This window comes from Macrobrachium nipponense, chromosome 2 (genome assembly GCF_015104395.2).
Source record: "Macrobrachium nipponense isolate FS-2020 chromosome 2, ASM1510439v2, whole genome shotgun sequence".
Taxonomy (NCBI): domain Eukaryota; kingdom Metazoa; phylum Arthropoda; class Malacostraca; order Decapoda; family Palaemonidae; genus Macrobrachium; species Macrobrachium nipponense.
The window spans coordinates 97199389-97219120 of record NC_087201.1 but is presented as its reverse complement, the minus strand read 5'-3'; the positions used below and the strand labels follow the sequence as shown (position 1 = coordinate 97219120).

At 38.4% G+C, this 19732-nt stretch overlaps 1 protein-coding gene across 1 annotated transcript in view; it reads left to right on the top strand.

The window, feature by feature from the left end:
• The window catches only part of LOC135220822 (26S proteasome regulatory subunit 7), a 35493-nt gene extending 17599 nt beyond the window's left edge, over positions 1-17894 (top strand). Inside the window, exons 3-9 of the mRNA XM_064258363.1 lie at positions 4192-4365; positions 4943-5082; positions 5234-5402; positions 5587-5751; positions 5984-6175; positions 8300-8495; positions 17589-17894. Coding sequence (XP_064114433.1) covers positions 4192-4365; positions 4943-5082; positions 5234-5402; positions 5587-5751; positions 5984-6175; positions 8300-8495; positions 17589-17746 — 1194 coding nt within the window. The 3' untranslated portion in view covers positions 17747-17894. The remainder of the gene's footprint in view (positions 1-4191; positions 4366-4942; positions 5083-5233; positions 5403-5586; positions 5752-5983; positions 6176-8299; positions 8496-17588) is intronic.
• Positions 17895-19732: the final 1838 nt, after the last annotated feature.

Here is a 19732-nt window from a genome sequence, read left to right as displayed (position 1 = left end):
TTGTAGATGCTCATTCACAAGTGAAAGAAACCGACCTTAATAAACTTAAAGTGAAAGCTCACGAGGTAAGAGCAGTGGCAACCTCTCTCTCGTTTAAACACAATCTCTCGTATTGGAAAAGTAAATGAGTGTTCGCCTCGCATTACTTGCGTGATATTGAAACAGTATATGAAAATTGCAGTACCCTGGGTCCGTATTTAGCGGCAGGCACAGCATTGGGTAAGGGTGTGTAGGAAATCATACCTTCCTAGCCTATCTCTTTGCCTTGAACGAGGTTGTTGAGTTTTTTAGGGGAGCCTGGAGGTACTATGGATGTACTAGGAGTACCCTTCAATCAAGTGTAGAGTTGGGTATGAATGTTATGGTTATGGTTGAGGTGATGTGTTTTTTACTCTGGTAACATTTGGTTATTTGGTACTGCGCCCGGGGCAGGGGCATCCTTTAGTTGACCATGCTAGCCACGGACATTCCTTAGCTGCATGGGTCCCACTCTTTACAGGACGAGCCCTGGCTATGCCGCCACGTCCCTATGAGTTAAGACGAGCGACTTTCAGAGGCAGTAATCAACTGTTCAGCTCTCTTAACAGGTAAGGAACCAACAAGCATCTGCATGGCTGCTAGCACTAAATATATATGTTGTATTTATTAAATAAAAAAAAAAAGTTATGAGCATATCCATGGATCCCACCTCCTACAATGTGGGATTCAGCTATGTAATTACTACTTGGTAAGTTGCATACATAAAAATGATTTTTTTATGATAAAATAAGATTTTATGTATACTTACCAAGTAGTTACTTGATCAAGGCCCCCCCCTCCTCCCCTCACATGGATAATAGGGCATAAACAACTGATTTTCGGACGGTGTTGGTTCCTCACTCCCCCGATAGTTGGCAGGAGGTATCACCTGACCAAAACAAACTAGCGCTTCCGCGAATTTCGAAAATTCTAGCTGCCGACGGTTTCAGAAACTATAGCTATGTAATTACTTGGTAAGTATACATAAAATCTTATTTTATCATAAAAAAGTCATACAGTGGTACCTCGAGATACGAAATTAATCCACATTTTACATGTAAAAGGCCTAATCCGTTCCAAGCCCTCCAAAAACACCCCAGTAAATTATATTTCCAGGCCTATAACATGTTCTAGAATCTAGGGTTATGACGCCGATCCGACGGAAGAAATATGACTCCAAAAAGGCAAAATACTGTACATACTTGAGTAATATTCAACTGCATGTAATGTTCAACCCCATTTTTACTGCATGTATTAGGACTTTAGCATATGTCCCTTAGCAATAAGCCTAGCCTATGTTAGCGTTGCTACTGTAGCCTAGTCTATGATTCTGACATCTAAACCTAAGAAGCTAAAAGCTTCGAATATGTCAGTAAAATGTATTAATAATCAGTATGTACTCAATTCAAATAATTATTAATTAATCATTAACTATAATACACAAACAAACAAACAAAAAAAAACCTTCCAATCGTTTCTTTACATTCAACTCTTACGAGTACCAAACGAATGCTAAGCAATCACTTTTCCTAGGACACAGTAAGCCATAAATTTTCATTAGTATCTCTCTTCAACTAATGAAACTACCAAACAGTATAATAACCATTCATTTCTATTCTTTATTCTATCTTTACCTAATGGAGATACAGAGTTACTGACCGCTATAGTGAAACATATACATAACGTAATATTAAAACAGGAGAAGAATTCTAAAAAATACGTATTTTTAGGCTTCGATGATAGCAGTCTGATTTATTTTACATTTTATGATATCTAATTCACAATTTTTTTTTATTAAATGTATTGCATGTACTCATTTCAAATAATTATTAAGTAACCATTAAGGGGACCGTCCGCTATGTTGTGTATTTTTTTTTTATTATACAAAATACATAATTTCCATATATGTCTTAGATGTATATAATAATCTCATCATACAAAAATTTCAAGTCATTTGAGCAAAAACTTTTAGTTTTATTAGCAAAAATCATAATTAAAAAAAAAAATTTAGGTAGCGATTTCTCTGCTAATATGACATCAGTTGTATTGAAAATCATACCATAAAAACTACTTTATGTGAGGAATAATCCTATGTGAACAAAATTTTTATTTTTTATTTATTTTTTTTATTAATTTTTTTTATATTTTTTTGTCTAGACTCAAAAAAATCGTAAAAAAAGAAAGAAAGAAATAAAGAAAAATTGGCACACAAGGAATTATGGGATTTTTATCCCTCTTTCCAATGATATCTTCCTCTAAAATTGGATAATAAATAACCGAGAAATGGCTACCAACATGAATAAGTATGTTTTTGAGTTATGAGCCCCCAAAGATTTGCTATGTAAATTTTAGCTTTTTTCTTATAAAAGTCAAAACAACAGTATTATAATTACTTTATTTGTACTTTTATTGTTGATTTCTACATCAAGGATCCTGGTCCTCCCCGTAAAAGTGGTATTAATACCCTAAGTGTGACAAGAGACAATGATGTTGACGGGGTGACATGAGACAATGAGGGAGCTGATAACAATGAATTTTTGTGTTTTTCTTTCAGCACACTCCTGGCCTTTGCTAATTTTGGTAGCCTTAGTTGCTGAGTAGCCTTCTTGATCTTAGGTAACTTCGGCATTGCTACAAGTTTACTAAGAAGTTATAAAAACAACTTAAATAGCTAGTAACCAAACGCAAGTGCGTAAGTGCGTGCAACTCCTTTGACATCTGTGGAGTAACTGAGTCATTCTCTGAGTCTCGCCTATAAATAACCGCTCTGAGCAGTCTCACACTACCTTTCATTGCTACCAGATGTATGAGAATTTCGAAAAAAGTTTGGAAAAATCGCTTTATATATGCAAAAATAAACACGCAAAAACGATCCTGTCAAACTCAGTCATACAGTCGACGCAGTTACGATGACGTCATCATTTAAAAACCTCTATATCTTCATTATTTGTAAAAATAATTGGCTGAAACTTCTGGAAAGCATGCACAGCATGTTTCTGCATAGATACAAATAATAACTCTATTTTTTTTTTTTCTTAAAAAAAAATAAAAATTTCCAAACTTCTGTTTACATCCAGCACTTACGAGTACCGAACGATCGCCAAGCAATCACTTTTCCTAGTACACAGTAAGCCATAATTTTTCATTATCTCTCTTCAACTACTGAAACTACCAAACAGTATAATAACCATTCATTTCTATTCTTTATTCTATCTTTACCTAATATTTTTTTTTATTAAATGTATTGCATGAATAAGTTTTCAATTTACAGCATCCTTTTACCAATACAGTGGACCCCTCGTATTCGCGTTCTCCAGATTCGCGGACTCACACATTCGCGGAAAATTCGCGCATTCGCGGTATTTTTCTATGATAAATATCCACAAATTCCTGGGTTTTTTTTATGAATGTCATCATATAATGCACTTTTTGTGATAAAACTCTAAAAAAAACCAAGTATGAAAATTTTTAGTGGGTTTTTCTTGAGTTTTAACTAACAAAATAGGCTGTTTTTAGTATTTTCATAGGGGTTCCAAACATTCGCGGGTTCTAACTATTCACGGGGGGGTCTGGTATGCATCCCCCGCGAATACCGGGGGACCACTGTAGAATACATAAAGCACAAGGGGTAGATGCTGACCAATAGGAGAGCAGGATCTTATGGGGTGACTAGCATCAGGAACCAATGGGAGAGCGGGAGGATGGTGGCGAGTTTACTCAGTTGGCAGGGCGCTAGTTTTAAAATTGTTCTCAGTGGTCCGGGCGAATCTCGGGACTTTACAGCAACAACCTTTCGTAACTTGATCAATTTTTGTATGTAGAGCTGTAAAATATTTCGTATTTGCTTTCTTATCTCGAGTTTTTCGTAAGTTGAGCCTTTCGTATGTTGAGGTACCACTGTATTTATGTCGAGGAAATGAGTTTTATATGTTGTTTGTATGACTTGCAGTAAGGCTTGATAGAGCTTGAGTAGTAGTAATATTAGTCATCCTCTAAATGAAGATATATTGCGTCATCAGGAAACTTAGTACGTATATATATGGCATGTCCTGTAGTCCTGGATAGGGTGTAACATCATACAGAGTATTTATTGATCTTGAGTTGTCTATTTGTTGTTTATATACATATCCTCAAAGTTGAAAATTATGGGCATTTAAAAAAAATTTTCCACAGGGTCAAGGTCCTTACACCAAGGTTATTAAGAACATAGAAGAAGATATTCAGAAGGCTGTTAAAAAAGTCAATGATTTAACAGGAATTAAAGAATCAGACACTGGCCTGGCACCCCCGGCTCTATGGGATTTAGCAGCAGATAAGCAGACTCTCCAAAATGAACAACCATTGCAGGTAGTGTATTGTGATGACTATTTTGATAGATTTTTTTTTTCAAATTGCATATTTGTGTTACTGCATTTAGTTAGCTTCTAATCTATTAAGCAAAATGCTATTTAATGAAGGGAAATCTTCAGGCTTGTGTAATTTTTGGCCAAAGGGCAACAGGGGTGACAAATAAATTTCCTTTCACGGCCAGACTTGTAGTAAATAGAAGAAGTAGGAAAGTGGGGGGACTTGACCACAAAGGAATAGATAAATCTGTGCCTTATAAAATTCAGATAAAGCATGAGTTGGAATAGGATTCAAAAGCTTGCCAACATAACGATGGAACCTTCTGAGATACACTTTAGGTATTGTGTGCACAACTGTATGAATCATTAGCATCTTGGGCTTAACATTCTCATCAATTGAAGTTGAATTCTATACAAAACTGAAGAATGGTCTCTTGATGCATTTTGTAATTTGACTATAATGCCCCTTTTTTTCATTTTCTTGAAAGGAATATATGTTTGATTGAATTTTATTTCTTGTATGATGAGAGAAAAGTGGGAAAACAAGTACACTTTATATATTTTGATTACTGTTTTAGGTGGCAAGATGTACAAAGATTATCAATGCCGACTCAGATGATCCCAAATACATTATCAACGTCAAGCAGTTTGCCAAATTTGTTGTTGACTTGGCCGACTCTGTTGCTCCCACAGACATTGAGGAAGGGATGAGAGTAGGGTAAGTCATTGTGTAACAAGTAACGTAAATTAATGTCAGTTTAATATGAAACTGAGTAAGACAGACTTGTCTGTATTAAATATGTAAACTAAAATTATCTAGAGTATTAGAGAGGTTCCTTGTTAACTTTTTATCTTCTGCTCATTTTCAGTGTTGATCGTAATAAGTATCAAATTCATATTCCTCTTCCACCAAAAATTGATCCATCGGTGACAATGATGCAGGTAGAGGAGAAGCCAGATGTAACTTACTCTGATGTAGGAGGATGTAAGGAACAGATTGATAAGTTAAGAGAGGTGGTTGAAACTCCTCTTCTCCATGTAAGTACTTTTTGAGTAATGAAAATCAATTTTTAACATTGTGCAGCACATTTACTTTGTTTGCATGACTATTTTTAAAAAGCTGCATATTCACTATGGAATGAATGGTAATGATCTATTTGTTTTACTCTTTGTTTTGCATATGTTTTGCTATTTAATAACTTATTTATTATTGTTATTGTAGCCAGAGAGATTTGTCAACCTAGGAATAGAGCCTCCTAAGGGTGTCTTGCTCTTTGGCCCTCCTGGAACAGGAAAAACCCTTTGTGCCAGAGCAGTTGCCAACCGAACAGATGCATGCTTCATTAGGGTCATTGGGTCTGAGTTGGTGCAGAAGTATGTTGGTGAGGTAAGAAATGTTACAGTAGCTCTCAAAGAAATGTAAGGTAAAATCTGTTATGGCTCATGGTTATTGACATTTTTTCTAAAGTATCCAGAGACTTTAAGAGCAAGTCTATAGTACCTGATATACAGAAGTTGTATTTGTGTTTGAGATTTAACTGTAATAATGTACGAAAATGTAATGTTCAGTGTTTATTAATTTTCTTGGATAATTAGGTCCCAAAATTATATCTTAACAGGGAGCAAGAATGGTTCGAGAATTGTTTGAAATGGCACGGTCTAAAAAGGCTTGCTTGATCTTCTTTGATGAAATTGATGCTATTGGTGGAGCTCGTTTTGATGATGGAGCAGGTGGTGATAATGAAGTACAGAGAACAATGTTGGAGTTGATTAATCAGCTTGATGGATTTGATCCTCGTGGTAACATTAAGGTACAGTGATCCCATTTTCAATAAATTATTAACTTTTTCAGTGAGGTATAGATACATACATACACATACATATATATATATATATATATTATATATATATATTAACTATTATATATATATTATATATATGATATATATTAGTATATATATATATATATATATATATATATATATATATAATATATATATAAAAATATATATATTTACACATATATATACACACACACACGCAGCCCCTGGTTAATGGCAGGGGTTCTGTTCCTGGAGCCCTGACGCTAAGCAAAATTCGCCTCTGACCGAAATTCAAAAGTCTACGGGTGTCACAATCCCCCTTATGGTGCTCTGGACTTGTTGACTATGCCTTATATAGTGTCACGGCCAGATATTTTGCCCTAATGTGTAATAACTTTATTGAAAACAATGAATTTCATTTGCAGGAGAGAGAGAGAGAGAGAGAGAGCTCCTTTTTCAGACTGCAAATGTTTCCTCCATCTCTTTATTTATCATATCTTCTAGTTAAATCATCTAAAAAAGCAAATGAGAATGACAAAAGTATTGTTAGTACTGTTATAATTTTTGCTTAAACGCTGCACCCATAACCAACTGAACGATAACAGTGGTTTTGCTACAACAACTAAACCGAATCTGATAACATTTTGCTTGCATCTCAGCCATAGTATGACAGTAACAAATTACTGTAGTTTTGTTATAAATGACGTTAAGTAGAATCGGACGAAGAAATTTTTACGTTATACATTTATTTGCTATGGAGAAAATACCGGCACAGAAATATAGCATAGAGGATGTACCGCTAAATTTAAACTGCTTTTGTAGCTGAAGCTGAGAAAACAATGTTCACACTGCTAATGACTATAAATTATTGTGCATTAGTAACATGATGAAACTCAACCAAAAATAATAGTGGAGAAAATGTATATAATAAAATATACTCGCCATGAAAGAACACATTTCACTGTTGTTTTCACGCCGCTAACAGATAAATATGTAAATATCACATTATTATGATACAGGATGAAAATAACAAACGTAATCAGTTTTTTTACACAAAATAACATGCTCCCGACATCATCTATTAACGAAAAAAATAACAATAGAGTTCATAACAAGACGTACATATTTTAGCCATATTTCATCTTAAAAGCACATCATATAACAAAAACTAACAGAAGCAAGAAAATCTAGTTAAGTAGGGGAAAATAACCTTACCTCTGCCCTCAGCTTTTTCCAAAGCAAAACATGGATCGCTTTGTTTGTTTTTTATAATGCTGCTATATGTAGTAATATGAGACTACAAATACATACCCTATTATTGGTTACAGTGCAGTAAAGCGTAACTTTTTAAAAGTGCCAAGGAATAGATGCATATTCATTATGTTTGTATTTTAGAAGGGTCTCTTGGTGCAAGTACCGAAATATGTACCGATAACCAGACAACAGCGTCATCTGTTAACGAAAAAATAACCAAGTCTAGTTCGCTTATTTACATCAATTTTCAACTTAAAAACTCTTCATTTAAAGAAAAATAACATTGTCACATATGAATAGAGTTTCTAAAGATTAATTTATGCTAAATAGAAGCAAGAAAATCGCTAGTAGTTTTATCACAAAAAGTGCATTTAGTCATGAAATTCATATGAAAATATATTGTATTGCGTGGTGAATATTTCTCAGTGAAAAATATCACAAATATAGGCGAATTTTCCACAAATAATGGGTAGATATGATCTATAGAGAAACCCGAGAAAAACTGCACTGTTGACCTTTTGTTAACAACAGACTCAGAGGAATAGGTTTGGGAATGTTCAGGAATAGGAAAAGAAAGCTCAGTAGAAAAGTAGTTAGTATGGGAAAAAAGGATAAAGGATCCAGAGGACCCAGCAAGTCATGGAAAGGATTAGTTTAATAATGGACCAGTTAAGAATTTGGGCAGAAAACTCATCAAACAAACAATATTAGAGATTTATTGCATATCATTTCTGGGAGAGAAAAACCTTTTGTAAAGATGTTCAATAATTGATTGTTCCATGTTTTCTAGATATTTAACAATATTTTATTAGTTCTCATAGTTTTGCACTATAATTGCAAGGTTCTCTATTTTTTCAGGTTTTGATGGCTACCAATAGACCAGATACACTAGATCCAGCTCTCATGCGACCTGGTCGATTGGATCGCAAAGTAGAATTTGGCCTGCCAGATTTGGATGGTAGAACTCACATCTTCAAGATACATGCAAAATCCATGTCTGTTGAACGAGACATTCGTTTTGATCTACTTGCCCGTCTGTGCCCTAATAGTACAGGTAAGAAAAACTGGTTGATATTTTTGAAGATGAGAGGTTGCATTTTTATTGTAAAGTTTTTATTTTGTACAGTCAGTGTTTAACTATATTCCTTGCATATAAGACTAGTAGTTATAGCCCTTTTTTGCATTTTGTACTGCATATTTTTCTTCAAATAGTAGGTTTCCTTATAAAATTTATGTTTCTTAGATATGAGAGGACCATGAAAGAAATGAAATTTTTAAAAATCAATTTGTATTTTTCATAGCTAACAAACCTGAGATCTTAACAATGGGATTACTTTCCAAGTGCCAGCTAGTAACCAGTTAAAACAATCAAAGATTGTAAAGCAAGGGATCTGTGAGATCTGGCAATGCCTTTGCATATGAGGTGAAAGCTGGTCAGAGACCGCGCATTGTACCTTGTGACGCTTTAGTCTTTCCCCCAACCCAGGAAATGATAAGTGATAAAGAGGGTTGGCTAAGAGGTGGGCAGTAAGCTTTTAAGACCTCAGGTTTGTTGGCTATTAAAAATATAAATTGATTTAAAAAATTGTAATTTGTTCATGAGGAACAAACCTTCAGTCTGAACAATAGGATAATAGGATAGACTTACAGTTGGAGGGAGGTACAAGCATCCTAAACCAGCTGGGAGTTAACCCAACTGACCACCTCTTCAGAAGAACGAGTTCTGAAGAAGGTGGACCAATACCTGTGAGAAGATAGACAAACTGATATCTAACAACCCAGCTGTCTGGGTCACAATACAGTGATATATGAGCAGATTCATTGTATTTAGGGAACTGAAGAAAATTCTGACCATTCATTTAACAAACCATATAATCACAGGGGTTTCTCATCACTCCCCGCTTCCCCTTGCTAGAGAGTAGAATATGTGCTGTTGAATTGAGGGTTTGATTATTTCAAAAATACATAAAGGAAAACAACTTTCAGTGTGACTACCTTACTCACCTGTATCAGACCAGTTCAGCTTATGACATGCCGATTCCTCAAACTGCCCGTAGGAAGAAGAAAGGAACAACGAGAAAGAAAGAGACCAGCCAACTCACTCATTCTCTCTTCCACACAATCATCCTGGGTAAAATACAAAATTGCCTGGTGAAGGCAATGGGTAAGTTACACAATTTGTTGGGCAGCCACCACAGGGCCCAAGGAAAACTTGTCCAAAGACCTGTGGGCAACATCTCTAAGGTAAAAAGACGTGAACATGGATTGACACAACCAAGTACCAGCATTCAAAATTCTATGAGCATCAAAATTTTTTCTTAAATACCAGTGAGGAACTTATACCTCTGACATCATGTGCTCTAGCCTGCACAGACTCAGTGACAGAACCATCAAGACGCAAATAAGCCTGCTTGATCGCCTCACGTGTCCAGAAAGAAATGTTCCTGGAAGCATCTTTCTTGGATCAACATGTGCCAACAAAAAGCCTACAACACCCAGGTCTGAGATGTCGAGTCCTTGTAAAGTAGGGCTTTGACAGACTTAGCAAGAGCTCTTGTGGGTCATTGTCTACAGAGTCATTCAGAGGTGGAGTGGAGTAAGAGGCAAATCTGTCATCATGCACTGAAGGATTCTGGGTCTTGGCCACAAATTCCGGAACAAACTTGAAGGTCACAGACCCCAACCCTGGTATGTTTCACATTAGTATAACTTAACCCATGAAGCTCCCCCACTCTTCAAAGAAGCCAAGCCCGAAAGGAAAACTTGAGCGTCAAATTCCTGTCTGATGATTGACACAAGGGCTGGAAAGGAGCTCTAATGAAACTTCTCAGGACAAGCGAAACATGCCATGCTGAAGGCTCGAGTTCCCTTGGAGAATAGGTCTCTTTAAACCCCTGAACAATAAGGAGATATCCCAGGACGAAGAGATGTCTATGCCTCACAGACGTAACTCCAAACTCAACGCCGCTCTGCAGCCCCTGATAGCAGAAACAGAAAGGCCTTTCTCATCCCTGAGGAAGACCAAAAAATCTGCTATACGCTGAACAGAGGGTTTGAGTGGAGAGAAACCCCATCGACGACACCAAATACAGTAGATTATCCATTTTTCCTGGTAAACTGCTGAAGAGAACTTACTGAAATAACTGGACATATGTCTCGCTGTTCCCTGAGAAAAACCTCTCGCTCGAAGGAAATACTTGATAGTCTCATCCGTGAAAAGAGAGGAATTCTACCAACTGGTGAAACCTTTCTATGTGAGGCATGCAAAGAAGCTGCCTCCACGAGGGAATCTCTCTTGGAACCTCTGACAGAAGGAACAGAAGGTCTGGAAACCGTTCTGCTTGCAGCCTCAGAGGAGCTACCAAAGTCATCCTGAGATTTTGAGAAGTCATTAACCTGTTCAGAACTTGACGGATCAGGCAAACGTAGGAAAGGCAAACACCTCGAGTTTGTCCCAAGGGTGTTGGAAGGTGTCCACTGCCAGACCAAGAGGATCTGGGACCACCTAACAGTAAACTTCCAGTTTTCTGTTGAAGAGAGTTAAAAAGAGGTCTAGCATAGGCCTCCCCCAAACCTGAAAAAGCCTGTCCGCCATGAACTGATGCAGAGACCACTCTGTGCCCAGGATTTGGTTCTGACGACTTGGACTGTCGGTGACCGCATTCCTCTTGCCTGGAATGTATCTGGCCAAGAGCTTAACCGAGTTGTTGATCACCCACTGGTGTAATTCGACTGTCAATGAATGGAGGTGATGAGACACCAGACCCCTGTTTGTTCACATAAGCGACCACTGTGGTGTTGTCGGACATCAGAACTACCAAATGACCCTCTACCTTAACCTGAAACTCTCTCTCAGACCCAGAAAAGCTGCCTTCAGCTCCAAAACATTGATGTGTAGCAGCTTGTCTTCCATACTCCAAACGCCTGACGCAATGAGATCTCCTAGATGAGCACCCCAACCCGTGAGAGAGGCATCTGAAAACAGAAGAAAGTCTGGAGGGGGAAAACGCAGAGGGACACCCACCAAGATTTTCTGATAGTCCAACCACCAACGAAGGTCTTGCCTTACTTCTGCGGACAGAGGAACTCTCTGAAGAGGGGAATCTCCTGCTGGGGACCAGAAGTCTTTCAATCTCCATTGTAGAGACCGAAGATGAAGACGACCATGAAGGACCAGCTTCTCCAGAGAAGACAAAATCCCCAGAAGGACCTGCCATTCATGAGCCTGGCTGTTTTGGTCTCGAAAGGAACTTGCGTGCCATGAACTGCAACTATTCCAACCTCTGGTCCGATGGAAACACTCGATGCTGCTGTATCTGTAACCATACCTAGATAGAGAGCTCTCTGGCTTGGAACGAGATTCAGCTTCTATAGGTTTACGACAATGCCTAGCTCACGGCAAAACCGAAACAGACAATCTCTGTCCTGCAACAGCTTCTCCCTGAAGCTTGTTAAGAACAGCCAGTCGTCGAGGTATCTCAACAGGTGAATTCCTTGAGCCTGAGCCCTTGTCGAGACAAGGGCAAAGACCCATGTGAATACCTGAGGGGATGTGGTCAACCCAAAGTACTGGACCTTGAACTGGTATATCTGCTCTCCCAGAGTGAAGCGAAGAAACTTTCTGGACGAAGGATAAATAGGGATCTGGAAGTAAGCATCCTTTAGGTTTGTTGACAGCAAGAAGTCGTTGTCCCTCACTGTTGCCAACACTGTCTGCGGCATCTCCATCATGAACCTTTTCTTCCTGACAAAATGATTCAAGATGGAAAGGTCACTGGTCTCCAGTTGCTTTTGGTAACAGGAAAATGTGACTGTAAAAACCCGGAGGAGGATGCATTACTTCCTCTATCGCACCCTTGTCCAGCATTTTCAACACTTCCTCCCAAAGAGCTAAGAACTTTGGGGAATCATGAGCATAAGTCTGACTGAGAAAGGGTCTGTCGGGGAGGGGGGGGGAGATACGTACATTGAACGGTCGTAGATATCCCACCCGCAGAACATCTACCACCCATTTCTCTGGTCCAAACCCTGGCCACTTGGCCCACTGGCCTGCCAGGCATCCCCCTACTCGTGGCAAAGGAGTGGGAGAGGCACCCACTCTATTGACGACCCCCTATGCCCCTTCCTCTAGAGCCCCTCCTAGGCTTTTAGGGGTGGGATTGAAAGGGATGTTGCTGCTCGCTCAACTTAGTCTAAGAGGAGGACTGAGAGACCCTCGCTGAAGCAGAACCCCTAGAGGACTTAACAGGCAAAGATCTTCTTACCTGTTGCTGAGGAGGAGGAGGAGGTGGGCTACATGAACGTGTCGCCGACTTGGAAACCGCCTGATGGACCAACCTGTCCTTAGTATCTGCTGATCGTCGGTCAATCGTATTCTCCAACTCAGTCCTCGGGAACAGGAACTGCGAATCCAGAATATCCCCATTCCCGAGCGCTGATAAAGACTCAGAGTCCACTGAGCTTGCCACCTTGGACAAAGCTGCATCTCTCCTGGCTAGGAGCAGGTTGGCCCACAAGTTCGCACTGAGATGGGCCAAGTAAGAAAATACTTTTATCACCAGACTACAACAGTCTAGTAAGTGAAGACTCACTCACTAAACCTTCTACAGACCTATCTGAAGCAACTGGCTATTGCGATGGACCACAAGTCAAACCATGAGACCGTCTGGAAGATGGAAGCCGCCATAGTCTCCATAGCTAAGGCCTCCTGTGCCAACAAGGAAGGACCTTCCGACCTAACTTGCTCGTAGGTTAAACCAGGTTTAAGTCGGTTCACGTCCGGGTTAAGGTGACGAGGCATCAAATGAACTACATAGTTGTATAGTCCTTCCTATGCTGTGCAAGAGGAGTAGGAAGAAACTTGGACGACCCCTTGGAACATAGAGAGCCATCTCTGTCTGACACCAAAGCGTTCACACGTTGCAAGACAGACTGAGTGTGGCCCGGCAGGGGAAGTTTAAAGGAAGTCTTAGGATCCTGACTGGCACCCAGCAAGGCTTCTATGCATCTAGGTGTAATAGAAGACTGAGCTTGCGTCCTACACTCAAGATTGTTGAACCCACGAATGAGATCAACAACCTCTGCAAAGGAAGACAAAAACTCTTGAGTGACTCCCTTCTCCTGTTCCAGCAATGGTGACCGACGACGTGAAGAAGAAAGCTTGGCAGTATCGTCTTCCTTTTGTAGCAACACTGATGAAGCTTCGCTAGGGAACGTAGCATTCTGGACATTAATGATGGGAAAGAAGTCTTTAACACTCAAAGACCCAGCTATTGAAGGTTCCTGAGCGTCATCAAGCAACAACACTTGTGCACGATCCCGGCTCGAACCGTGTACAGACTCGTGTGAAGAACTATGTACACTGTCAGTGAAACAATCACGTGCACGTATGTCAGGCAGACACGTACATGTTCCCAAGAGGAACAGTGTATGAGGCCGTGTGACAAGATGAGTACACTACTGTGAGAAGTCAACAGAGCCCTATCCCGAGACATGGAATGTCGGCAAAGAGAGCTACTCAAAGGCAAATGACTCTTAAGATTAAGACTTTCTTCAAGAGAACGAGGAATCCGTTCGCAGGCCAAGGAAGCTTCACGTTCCCGACCGCCAACCACGGTCTTGTCGAGTGATGAATCTTAGACCACTCCCATCTCTACAACTTTCAACCTTTTAATCGGCGCCTTATCGTGATGAGTGGCTGCTACAAGTGATGTCACAGGCTGATAGGGTGCTGGGAGTGACGTCATGACTTCTCTATGACCAGTGCTAGTTGATGGCCTCACTGGCAGAGTGATAAGGTGTGACCCAGGGACTGTAGGCGAGGTTCCACAAGATGGCTGCATGCAAGAGCCAATGTAGAGGAGCCCAGGGGGAGGCGGGAGAGCGATGGGGGCTTGGGTTGGGGGGAGGGGGGGGAAGGCACGAGCCTCCAAGAAGTGCGACAACAGTCCATCCAAGGAGGGTGAATTAGATGAAGCAGCCTCCTCCTCTTTGGGATGGTAATTGGAACCTGAGGGAGAGGCACTACATTAAATATAAGATCACCCTGTGGCACTTCTGATACTTCCATCGAAGAATCAATGACGATAAGGAAGGAGACAGGAATACCAGCATTAGCATCATGAAGAGCAATCGAGGAAGAGGGAGTAGCCGAATCATTTAGATGAGGTGAAGAAAACCCTTTCAAGAAGGAAGAGTCAAAACTGTGATGTTCCCTCCTCCTGTAAAACACCCTCCACTTAGGCCAGGAACAACTTTCTGGGCCGGGATAGTCACTGTACAAAAATTCGCTCGATACCTACTGCAAGTCATATGCGGATCTATAGCTGTTAAGACTTGGAGCAAGCCATAATAACAAAAACACACACACAAACCACACTGAAAGACAGAACATGGGCACAAACAACCGGCTTGGAAGGAGAGCAAAGCGTAAGCGACTACTCCCCAAGGTGGTTAAGGAAAGACTGAAGTGTCACGAAATACAATGTATGGTCTCTAACCAGCTTTCACCTCGTATGCGCAGGCGTTACCAGATCTCATAGATTCCTTGCTTTACAATCTTTGTTTTAACCGGTTATCAGCTGGCACTTGAAAAGTAATCCTATTGTTAAGAACGAAGGTTTGTTCCGCATATGAACAATTACTTTAAAGTGACCTCTCATAGGGCAGTAATCCATCAGTGCACCTCATACAGTGCACTGTAGGCATTACTACTTGAAGTTCTTTGCAGTGTCCCTATGACCCTTAGCTGCAATTCCTTTTTTTCTTTTTACTGTACTTCCTTACATATTGTTTCTACCATCTTATTTTCCACCCTCTCCTACCAATTGAGTCATTGTTTGACGAGAGGTTTTCCACCTATAACACCTTTCAGACTTTTTACTGTCAATTTGTGTATGAACGTTGAATGACCTCATAGGTCCCAGTACTAACCCTAAATTCTATAAAGTACTGTATTCTATTTTATTGGTCCATTTTCAGTAGTATGTATATTAAAGCAATGGGTAATCCAAATTGGTAGTTATTTTAATATCTTCTTTTACAAAATAATTTCTTGGATATATTTCTTTCAAAATTAGAGAATTTTTCAAGTTTCAAAATTTGCTTTTCAAGTTTTGCCAAAGAAAATTTTTTTGATTTCCACTCAAATATATTGTACTTAGTAGTTATCAGAGTATAAGTAATAAAATGATTTTATGTGAATGTTGAAATTTTTTTTATTTTACATCAGAATTTCAGTTATGGACTAAGACTTGAAATATCCTTCTTAATATTCTGTCATGTGCAACATTTGACTGAACCTTTAAAGGGCCTGGGATTTAGTTTGGCAACTGCTTATATTTGTAGTATTAATTAGATCTTCCAGGATAATATCTTTAATTTGAATGTTTCATTCTTAAAATATATTTCAGACTTTGCCATAAAAGTTCTTGAAAAAAATGTACATTATTGGAATAAGGATAGGGAATCTTACTTATATTAGTATTTGATGTCAAATTATAATGTTGGATAAATTGGTTAGAAGTTTGTATGAATACCAGCATTGTATAGCAGTGTATTTCATTTTATCAGTTGTTTAAAACTATTTTGGTTTCATGATTTAATTGAACAGTTTGTGGTTCCTGAAATATGCCATAAATTGTACCATGGTTGTGTTTACATGGCAACTGTTTTCTGCTTGTTACTAAATTCTACACATGTATGAAGATTGAACATACAGTACAGTAGTACCTCAGCTCACGAACAAATCGGTTTACGAACCAGATAATTAAAAAATTTTTGTTCCGGTTTGTGAGCCGAGATTCAAGCCATGAACACACAAACATCCCCAGAAAGGGTTCATTTGAATCACCTAACACTTTTTAGTGCTTTTTGACTGTTATTCGGTCTTTTCAATGTTATTTACTCTTTTACTGAAGAAATAGTACTATATTGAAAAAGAAATATCATATTACTTGTGTAAACGCATACAGCCAGAAACAGCTGATTAGCTATGAACAACTAAATCTGATAACAGCAGTTTACTTGTATTTCAACCATCGTACAATAGTAAAAACTTACCATAGTTATGTTACAAATGACGTTAAGTAGAATAGGACTGATATATTTTTACATTACTCTATCCTTATTAACTATGGAGAAAAGATCTGCAAGGGCATATAGTACTGCTAAATTTAAGCTGCAAGCTGTAGCTGAAGCTGAGAAAAGAATGTTCATCTGCTAACTACTATTATCGTGCATTAGCAACATGGATGAAACTCCTGCAAACTTCAATATATGTAGTACCATCAAACTCAACTGTAAACAAAATTTGAGAACATGTTTTAATCAAAACTATTTAGTATGAAAGAACATATTTTACTGTTTTCACTCCAGTAAAAGATAAATATGTAAAACTTGTAGTATTCTGATAAAATAAAGTGAAAATATTGAACGCAGTCTGTTAATTCTTTTAAGGAATAAACATGCCCGCAGTGCCATCTATTAACCAAAAAAAAAAAAAAATTTTTTTTGGTTCACAACAAATATGTATTCAAGTGATATTTCAACTTAAAAATACTTCATATAACTTATAATAACATTGTCCCATATCAATAGAGTATCTAGAGATTCATTTATGCTAATTAGAAGCAAGAAAATCGCTATGATCTGAGTTCAAATAGCAAAATAAGCTTACCTCACAATGGCTCTCAGCTGATTTCCAGACCAAAACATTGATTGCTGTTTGTATTTTATAATACAATACTGTATTATTAAAATACATACAATATTATTGGATGCAGTGAAGTAAAGCATAACTTTGTACCAGAAAACAAAAAATTGAAAGAACATAGTGTTTCTGAGGTTTGAACGAATTTGTTTTTAAATGATTTTAAATGGGAAAGTTGATTCAGGTTATGAATTTTTTGAGTTACGAAAAGCATCCTTGAACAAATGATGCTCAACAAATTAAGTTCGTGAACCGAGGTACCACTGTATAGTTAAATCATGTAATTTACTTTTCATTTGCTTAATTTGGGACGTGCTTTGTATATTTTTAATTTTCCTTTGCTCTCATATTCACTTCTTGATTTAAGAACAAAATGCCTCATTGGTTTGCATGAACTAATTTTAACAACACCTTTGTTTACCTTCTCTAAAATTTCAGGAGCAGAAATTCGATCTGTTTGCACTGAAGCTGGTATGTATGCTATACGTGCAAGAAGGAAGGTTGCCACAGAGAAAGATTTCTTGGATGCTGTTAATAAGGTCATCAAAGCCTATGCTAAATTCTCAGCTACACCAAGATATATGACATATAATTAGGGTCTGTAGCATAAAGTATATTTTATTTTCTTTATAAATTTGACTGGTGTGGAAACTAATTCAATATAAGGAACTAGTTTTGTTTGTGATAGTCACTTGAAACTGTTGTCAGCAGTAAAATAAAAGACCTAAAAGACTTTTGAGTATATTCTAATGATTTTTATTCACCTACAGCCTTCATTACCTTTATATTAAAAACACACACGACCTGCGAATTTTAAGGGGGCCGGCCGGAACCCTTGTATATGGGGGTATAGGGCGAAAAATGCAAAGTCATGAAAAAATTCATGGAGCTTCATATGGCAATTGAGAATACGTATACGAAATATTTCGTCAAAATTCCTCTTACTTTTGTAGTTACAGGGTAATTAGTAAACAGCTCAATAAGCCTAAAACATTCATCTGTACAAGAAAATGCAATATTTCTTCTGTTATCGAAAATTTTGGTAATTATTGTCAAAGAAATTGTGAGAAATGGCATCTGTAGAGATTCCGTGGGTCGCAGAGGTGAGTATCAAGTTGAACCATGATTCCGTGCGAGCACAGACTTCAAGTAGACTACACGTTCGAGTTTCACCTCTGACATTCGCTTGCTTTTACATGTTTATCTATGTTTCGGCAAGAATTTCATCATGCTAATGAGGAAAAGACAAGGGAAACATCTCGCTAACATAAAGACGAAGAAAATTTGCTCTAATATGATTGCCGAATATCTTAATATGTGCGATATTAACGTAGTTATTGAAGAGAGAGAGGGAGGGTTGCGTAGTAAGTAAACGCCCCCATCTTGCCTGAAGCACACGTCACACTATCCCCCAGCTTACGATCTTTGAACAAAGGGATCTTATTTTATGATAAATAACATAGTTTTGGTTTATTAATACCCAAAAAGGAATATGAAATTCATAATAATCATGATTTATTAAATTGTCTTTGTAAAAAGAGAGTACAACTTCGAATTCCACCTCTTGACATTGGGGGGAAAAAACCAGGGGGGGATTTCACTGGGCGACACGGCTTCCTCGCCCAGAAATAGATTTTTCATACGTCAAAATCCCTTTTCTGGGCTCAGCCATGTCGCTCCCGTGAAATTGTACCAGAGAAACACCAAGCTACATCACTGAAATGAAATAGAATATTAAATTGTATAAATTAACACCATACACCAAGTCAAATAACAAAGAAATGTGCTGCGGTAGGTAGAATGTTAATAATGCTGGCATAATGGAAAATATTCATATGACACAAGGACAGTACTATATTGATGTTGTAGCAGGAGACACTGACCTCCCTACAGCTATTGCATGATATTTAAGATCCTCCAAAGACTTAAGGTAATGCTTTGGAAAACCCAGTGCGACTTCCAACCAGTATACTTCTTCAGATCATCAAAGTTCATATATTTGAAGAAATTTACAGAAGTTGTTATAGCCCGAATACCACGCGCTTTGGGAAAGGACCCTGGGCTGACTTTCTTGGTAAAATACAAAAACTGCTGCGCAATGCCCTTTAGAGATATGGTACCACCACCGCCCCACATGAAAGGGGGGGAGGGGGCCTTCGGAAAAGGTAGATGTTCTAGATAAATAGTCCTTAGGAGTTTTAACAGGACATAAAGATGGATGTTGCGGAATCAGAACAACCTTCCATGGGGATCACCTTACCAAAGGGTTCTCATTCTTAGGCATAAAATATTTATTTGGTGAAAGCAACACGTCACCCGAGGAAAGGAATTCTATATGCCCTTGGCCACTAGATAAAGATGACATCTGCGATGTTCTGGCACCTGAAGCCAGACTTAATAAAAACAGTGCCTTACGCAAAAGGGTTTGGCAATCACATTTGAAGTTGTCTGTTTTAGAGTCTAACCTGAGAACATCGTTAAGAAACCATGACGCTGACGACGTCCTGTGAATAAGCCGCAGGCGTGCACAAGCCATTGGGATTGAGGTGAAATAAGACTCGGATAGATTTATACCAAACCTG